The sequence below is a fragment of the Octodon degus genome, unplaced genomic scaffold (assembly GCF_000260255.1).
Source record: "Octodon degus isolate 3935 unplaced genomic scaffold, OctDeg1.0 scaffold00096, whole genome shotgun sequence".
Taxonomy (NCBI): domain Eukaryota; kingdom Metazoa; phylum Chordata; class Mammalia; order Rodentia; family Octodontidae; genus Octodon; species Octodon degus.
In genome coordinates this window covers 7,251,217-7,259,362 of record NW_004524672.1, presented here as the reverse complement: position 1 = coordinate 7,259,362, position 8,146 = coordinate 7,251,217, and the positions used below count along the sequence as shown (strand labels likewise).

General features: G+C 51.6%; 1 protein-coding gene across 1 annotated transcript in view; it reads right to left on the bottom strand.

The window, feature by feature from the left end:
• The window catches only part of Epha4 (EPH receptor A4), a 144,948-nt gene extending 139,933 nt beyond the window's left edge, over positions 1-5,015 (bottom strand). Inside the window, exons 1-2 of the mRNA XM_004638166.2 lie at positions 4,873-5,015; positions 1,700-1,767 (exon numbers count right to left, since the gene is read on the bottom strand). Coding sequence (XP_004638223.1) covers positions 1,700-1,767; positions 4,873-4,963 — 159 coding nt within the window. The 5' untranslated portion in view covers positions 4,964-5,015. The remainder of the gene's footprint in view (positions 1-1,699; positions 1,768-4,872) is intronic.
• Positions 5,016-8,146: the final 3,131 nt, after the last annotated feature.

Here is an 8,146-nt window from a genome sequence, read left to right as displayed (position 1 = left end):
GAGACGAGACGAGAAGGGAAGAGAAAGGAAAGGGAAGGAAGATGTCTGCATTGTATTAAATTGCAATACAATCTTCTCAGACAGGAGATGGGCCACAAACAACACTCTCAAACAAGTCTCATGTATGTTTAGTGAAATGAATTGGTTCAAAATTCATACTGGATGCAGTCTCTCTTCCAACTTAAAGGCAGCCAATAAGACTCACTAACTGTACTAACATGTGCAGGTATTTGCCGCCTTCAGATTTGCTAGTTCTCACAACACCTTTCAACCTGTGGAGAAAGTCTCCTAGTGTAGCCTGGAAAAGACCCGCCTGAAGCAGTGACCTTTCCAGGGTATAGGATTAACCAAGAGTCTGACTCTGGCTCAGATAAAGCTGTACCTTTCTTCACATTCAAAGGATGAGGGCAATTGACCGCAATCAGTGGTGAATGCCTCCTGTCTATACTGCCAGAGGCCTGCCGAGCACTCCCCCTCCTCTGTCAAAAATGGTTTGGGGCCCAGACTAGAATTTTTCAAGGAGGACCAAAATAACAACAGCAATCAAGTTCCGATAGAAAGAGAAAGGTACTGCAATCTCTGTTTTATTTCAGATAAATTCCATCACTTGCTTTGATTTTTCACTTTTTTTAATCACCATTTTCTTGCCTGGTCTTATTTTGGAAACATCTTCTTAACAGTTTCTGTGAATCTGTTTTTTTAAATCCTGTATAGTTGTTTCAATTGTAGGATGTGGAGCCCTACACCCGGCGTTAGCATTGCAATCTTTACCAGGTAAAGACTCCTAAACCTTCACTGGGACTGATTTTAATCAATTGACTGAGTCACAAACTACCAAATGTGTGAAGGTCAGGTGATTTATTTAATTTTGAAAGGATGGAAGAATTATTCCAACCTAGCAGAAGTCAAGAGTTACAGGCCCTTCTGACTTCTTTCCAGAGCTGATTCATTCTGACTCCTTATTAGGGGGTGGGGGAAGGGCTGGGAGACTGGGATCAGCGTCCTAGCAGCATTCTCTGAACCCTGTGAAGAAAGTGGTCTGTGAGGGCTACAATCTGAAGAGAAAAGGAGCAGGGAGAGCTTCTGCACTCCAAAGATCTCCATTCCAAACACTTGAAAGTTTTCACATTGAACACCAACAACGCACAAGCTTGTGGTTTTTCTGCATAGAGCAAACCCTAACCTGAACCCACCAGCTTTCTCTCAGCCTGTGCAGCAGTTGATTTAAGGCTGTGTCACTGAGGAAAGAGCTCTACTTATGTAGGTACAATCAGAAATGCTTTCTTTGTAGTATCTTTGTTTATTCATTTTCCTCATCTGGAAGCAGAACAATTGCTCCAAAATTAACCCCGTCAGGGCTGCATGACCATCACCACAGTAATAGGCATGAATTCTAATTTGGTCCCTAGATCATATTTCTTGTCGGTATTTTAGTTCCAAATAGGCATCTAAGTCTATACCTGCACCAATTGCCTAATTCTGCAACCCCTTTCTGCCCTTTTGGTTTCTAGTTCTTCCATGACAGAGCCATCCAAAGGGAGTATAGGATTTCTCCAACAAAGCGTAATTCACTTCATAGGCCACAGTGGAAATCTGACCCCCTCACCACAATCACCAAGAATCAAGCCATTAGGACTCTCTGAAAGTTGCTAATCATTCCTGTTTTACCCTTTGCATCAGCAAGCAGCTCAGAACTTACCCCTCCTTCCAGAGGGCTTGCGATCCACCCAAGTTCTCCCTGAACAGATCTGGAATCCAATAAAGTAACTGCAAAAAAATAAAAAAGGAAAATAGATTAATTTCCAATTGGAAAAAGCCAATAATACAAAAACCATTTGCCTGAGCGTTTCCATATGTGTGGAGGGTGTGCGTATCCAACTCTGATCAAAACCTAAACTTGGTCTCGCTTATGTAAATAATCATTATTCACTTGATCCTCTCTCCTCTTTAAATCTGCAGGTTCTTATTTATTTAACTTGCTTAGCATTTAAAATTCCATCCTAGGGCTCAGTTGACTCATTTTCTAAGGAGAATGAATAGAGAATCTCAAGTACAATTCAATATATATTGTAGGGCAGTAACACTTGACAGCAAAATTTGCATTCATCTCTGTCTGGTATCTGCTAGAAGTGTTTGTTTGTGCAAGTTTCAGACGACCGGATAACTCATCCGCATGGCGACAGAAGCCCAAGTGAATTCTGTCAGAGCGACTATGGGGTCAGCGAGAAAGCTCTCTCCCCTAACATGTTTCCCCTTCACCACCAAATAAATAGTCCCTGTAGGTGATATCCGCTGCTTACAAAAAAGAAGTTGCAGAACAGAGGGGTGCGGGAAGGGGTGCCAGACGTGAGGAATTAGAATGCAAATGTCCTTAAGCTCCGCTGTCTTTCTCGGGTCTTTTGGAGGACAATCCGAGGCTCGTCCTCCGCCCCCGCCCCCGCCCCCCAGGAAATCTCGGGCTTGAATTTTAGGTGCGCAGAGCAAATGGCTTCAGTCGGCCTGTGCTCCACTGGAGAGTGTGCCTCAAAGCTTGAGGGGAAAAGAGAGGGAGCCCACAGAGCTGCAGTACCCCGCTCCGGCTGGAAGAGAACTGGGCAAGGACGACACTGAAAGGGACGCAGTGAATTCGAAACCTCCTCAACACTCCCTTCCCCCCGCCCCCCTCAATCCGCAGGCCTGGAGGTCGAAGGCCCATCTCAAAGGCTTCGCTGGGTTATTAATTTGATCAGCGAGGCTGGTCTTCAGGCTGGGGGAGGGGTGGGAATGCGAAGACTATCCCTGCTCCCGTGCACCCCTATTCTCAGTCAGTCTCACCCCCAGGCCCATGCCCCCTCTTATTATGCACCCCTGAGTCAAGACAGTTAAAACTGAGCCCCTCCCCCCTTCTCCTGGGGAACCTGAATTCCCGAGGTCTGTTAATTATTTTAAAATGTTGAACCTTCCCGGTCCGTTCCCGCCCGGAGTTGAGCCCCCTCCTCATTCTCTTCTCTAGGTCCCGGGAGAAAAGCCCGCTACATCCATTTGGATTTATGTAAGGTGGATTAGGGACACAAAGGGAACAATACGACCCAATTTACAAAAAAAGGGAGGGAGTAGAAAGGGAGGGTAAATGGGAGAAAAGGAAACGTGATGGGAATAAAAAGCAACAAAATGAATTAATTTTTAAGGGAAGGAGGAGCTGGGGAGAGGGGTGCAATCCCCCCTTTCAACCTCAGTGCCTTTTTGTCTAGCGTTCCCAAGTTTTGCTTCCAAAAGAATATGCAAAAAGAAGTCAAAGAAAGGAAGGAGGCGGGGCGGGGGGAATCTCTACATCTAGGGCGAGAGAGGTCTAGGAAGCGTCCGAACAAGTGTGCAAAGTAGCCAAGAAAGCGCAGAGTCTACTATTCAGCCCAGAAAAGGACCCTAGAGATTGGGCAGAGACGCAGACAGTAACCGAACCCAGGTCCGAAGCGGGGCAGGCCGAAAGGACTGGAGAGGGCGCCTCTCCCCTGGAGCAGATCCTAAAGGCAGGTGTACCCTACAGCCTCAGCCTCGCTCTGGAGAGCTCTGGGTACCTGCTGGCCAGCCAAGGCTAAGTTGGCTTTTGGCTCCCTCCTTCGGAGCAGGGAAAATGATAGGCTGCCCAGGAACGGGTGGATGGACCGACAGATGGCTGGGGAGACAGAGACGGACGGACGGACGGATGGGTGGACGGATAGACTGACGGAGGGATGGTTGCCTAGGGAGACCAAGAGCCAGACGGACAGATGGACGGGTGGACATGGAGAGGGATAGAGTGCAGCAGAGTGTCGAGGCTGCATGCACGCAGGCTGGAAAGCAAGCTTTTCTCTGGGAGGCCCGCACACGCGCTCGGGCCACTCTCGCAGACACACACAGTCCGCGTCCACGAAGGCACACCCGCGCGCCGGGGTAGCGGGCGCACACACACACACACACACACACACACACACACACACATACACCGCGTCACACGCTCACACAGTTCGCCTCTTTCTGGAGCTATCAGACACTAAATGGTCACACAGACACACACACACACAGACACACACACACACAGACACACACACACACACACACACAAAACACACATACTTGGTCCTCCCAGCACATCTAAACAGATGCACAGCCAACGGCACCCGATGAATCCTGCTCGTCTCACGCCTTCGCTCTAAACTAGCCCCGTGTACTGTTTGTGGGGAGGGAGCCGTGAAAACTCCACTGTGTCCAACTTGTCGGCCGGTGCTCCGGGTTTACAGGGCGATCTGAGGCTCTAGGGGCTGCCCTCGGCCGGCAATCGCAGCTAAAGGAGCGGGGCCCAGCGCAGAGAAAGGTGACTGCGGCCGGGTTATAGAAACCAGGTCACTGTCGTCCGCAAGTGGCGCCACGGCCGCTGTGATGCGGAGGCCTGGAGTCCGGTCCCGGGCAGCGCGAAGCTCGAGAAACTTTGCAGAAAGCAGAGCTCCCAGGCTTTCGAGAGGACCCGCAGCCCCGCGCCTCCGCTGCGAGGCAAACTCGCGCTTCCCCCTCGCCTAGAGCTGCCGCTAAGGAACACTCGGAGCCCAATTTTGGTTCCCTTTCAGGTCCTGACTTGGGCTCCGTGTGTCCCTCGGAGCTCTTCAAGCCGCCCCCAAGAGAGGATGCTGATAAACTTTGGCCCTCCACTACAAACTTGGGTCTCCCGGCCGCCCGCACGGGTCATCGGCTCGGCACGGTCTGCCCGGGGGCTCAGTGCCGCTCTCCTCCGCCACCCTGGTGCCTGCAACCTTCCCCTAGTCTGGACGCACGGCTCGCGCTTGGGTCCCCACTCCCGCGGGCCCCGCGCTTGCGGGGACCCTTTCCCCGCAGACCGCAGAAAGGCCACCCCGCGCCTACCTTCATTCGCCGGGTACACCCTAGAACCGGTGACAGCGTCGCAAATCCCAAAGAGAAACGAAAAGAAGACGAAATACAAAATCCCAGCCATGGTTCGCCGTGCCAATGCTGCTATCCTACCGCTTCTATCCCAGTGGAATAAATGCTTAAGTTAGAAGTGCAGCAGGCTGAAGACATTGCCAAGAGGGTGGGCCCGGCCCGTGACGCACGCCCGCCAGTCTGGGGCCCTCGGCCAATGGGGGAGCACAGGGGGTGGCCCCGGCCCCGCCCCAGCGCAGAGCCCGCCCCCGGCCCCGCCCCTCCGGGCTCCGCGGGGCGCGGGTCTCCAGGGGCTCGAGTTGTCTGGCCCCCGCCCCGCGGGAGTGAACTCGTGTGGTCCCCGACGCCACGAAGGATGTGGTCCCTGGCCCCCGGCGGGAGCGTCTGAAGCCTGAATTAACTGTGGGAACCCTAGAAAATGTTGGCGACCTTCTATTCTCCCAATGGGAGGCAGGAGATGGAGAGAAGGTTCTTAATGAAAGGCAGTAGGGACAAAGTTGCACTGGCCCTTCGTTCCTTTCCAGAGGTCCGGGGAGCTCCTCGGTCCGCAGTGCTTTCAGGGTACTTGGATAGCTGGAGTACGCGTTTCTGCGGCTCGCCCAGAAAGCGCGGACACTGGCGTCCCCAGTGCCAAGCCCGCTGCAGGGCTCAGTGGCTGTCTCTGAGACGAAACGAGTGACTTTCTAGCGTCAGGAGTCCCAACACCCGCCCGGGTTCCCGAGGTCACAATGAACAACTCGCCCCGAGTCCGAGCCGCGTCTTCGCGGCAGCGCGCCGCCCCGAGAGTGCCTGGGACTCGGGGAACCAGCAGTGTGCTTTCCTGAGGGAGTCCCTGGGCTCTGGCCCAGCATTCCGGAGCGCAGGGGATAGAAATGAGGGGTGCATTGTGAGCTCGGGGTCTGCAGCTGCCCCAACCGCGCACGGAGATCGGAGCCGTGCGCGCCCTGGACCACAGAAATCCGCCTGGGCGCCCCTGACCCGGCCAGGGTAGCCGCCAGGTGTGCAGGAACCGCAGGGCTGTGACCTTTCCCCCAGGGTTGGTTAGCAGGCTCAGCCACCTGAGCGCCCGGCGGCAACGGCCTCGGGCCGGTTACGCGGTACCGCCCCCGGGGCAACTCGCAGCATTTTCTCTAGGGCTGAAAGAAACCCTGATTCCTAGCGAAGACGCTGCGTTCCTTCTCCCAGGGGCCTGTCCTCTGGCTCCCTCCTGGGCAAGGCAGGGTATTCCTCTCTAGCCAGGGTCCCAGTGGGAGCGCGACCACCGAGAACTGCAAGCACCTTTCCAGCCATGGCGGCCGCTCTTCGTGAACCAACCGCGCCACCTGCCGGCGGGATCCGGGCGTGCGCGGCCACGAAGGAAGAAGGGCGCGCGGACAAAGACTGCATCCAACCACCGAGAGAGGTAGCATGTGTTTGTCCACCTGCCCCTGTCCTGCACACTCTGGCCACTATTGGGGGGTGGCAGTGCATAGGATTGGGAAGTTCTACCGCGCTTCTCGCCACCTAGTTTGCAAATATAGGGCTCAGAAAGCATTTGATGGAAAAAATGAACAGTAGACAACCGAGGGGTTGCTTGAGCCAATAGCTGCTCTCCCAAAAATTGCAATCTTAGATAGAGCCAGAACCGAGAGGGCGGCGTGGGGCTGAGAACCGATCGCGCGTCACCGGCCTCGGTTTCAGGTTACTGGACTCGGTGGCAGAACATGTTTTCCCCATGGCTGGAGAGCTGCCTTGGTTTTACGTGAAAACTCAAACCTGGACTAACAACATGAACAACTTTTACTTGAGAGCTCTCGGCTAGGCGCTGGGCACAAGCTGAGCTGGTGCCCTGGAGGGGCATCTTGTGCGGCTGCTGGCATTGTGGCTCCTTGGTGAGAGTCCTACAGAAATGTCACTGCCCGGGAAAGCGGATTTCAGTTCAGTTACTGTAGCTGCTGATTTAGCACAAGTGAAGGGAGGGTGCACACAAGGGACTATATATATATAGCAGCAATAAGGCCCTTTAAGGAATGCATTTCTAGGTTCTTTCATGTGTCTTTCTGAGTTTTACAGAAACCAAAAATGAATATTAGTCCTTGTCATTTGGCACACAGATTCGAAAGAGAAAAAAAGAGCAATCTGAATTCTTTCTGAAACAATAGGTGCTGGTTGCCTCTCTGCAGGAGCTTGATTGTTGAATGTATCTGCGGTTGAAATGGGAAACTGACTGCCTGCATCGTTAAAACGCTAAGAATTCTTTGAAAAAATAAAAAACAAACAGCATACACCATCCCCCTCTCCTATACACACACTGAATATTAAACAACATCTTTTCCAGCCATGGCTGCCTACAGCAGCCGGGCAGCATTTGCTGGGATGTACCCCAAGACCTCCTTTTCCTTTCTATTTTTTCATTTCAGGCCTTCAAGAAAGCCAGAAGCAAGAGAACCAAGAAGCAGGAAACACTAACCTGGTAAAGCTGTGCTATAACTTCCTGTGTAAAGCGTTTCTGGGCTTCAGATCAGAAGTGAGCTGCTGTCCTCCTCTGTGATTACTTGGAGGAAATCCCTCTGTCTGTTGTGATTACCTAGGGGGAAATGTGCCGACCAGGCCAACGGGATTTCTCCTAAATATAGGACAAAGATGAAACTATGAAAATAGTTCCTGGCCTATCGTTGAGGAAGAACCTGCCCTGCACTCCTAAAACTGAAAAACACCCCAGAATTTTCAAATAATCAATGAAAGTCATAGAGATATCAGAGTAGAAATAGTGTACTTTCTTTTTTTTTTTTTTTTTCCTGTATTTTAGGGAAGGGTCTACAGGGTGTTCAGGGTCTCACTACTAGATCGGACTCATAGTGATCCGCCTGTGTTCAATCTACCAAGAGCTGGGATTACAGCGTGCGCTCCGCATGCCAGGGATGGAACAAACACCTGGCCACTGCGCTCTGCCTAAGCAGGTGCTTTAGTCTGCTGCACTGTCTGGCCGGCCCTTAGGCTGTGTATCTTTGAATAGGTTACTTAACCTCTCTGAAATATGGCCTTCTTATCTATAAATTATAATTATGCTACATAATACATTCGTATTGAATGAGCCTTATAGCATACACTTTATAGTATTTGGCTAGATAGCTATTGTTACACTGTAATAGTATTTCATTAATACTTGCTAATATTAGATAGGAAATCACATATTTAACTTGAACCTTTCCTTTCACAAGGAAATCAAGCTTTATGATATATATTGTGTGCTCCA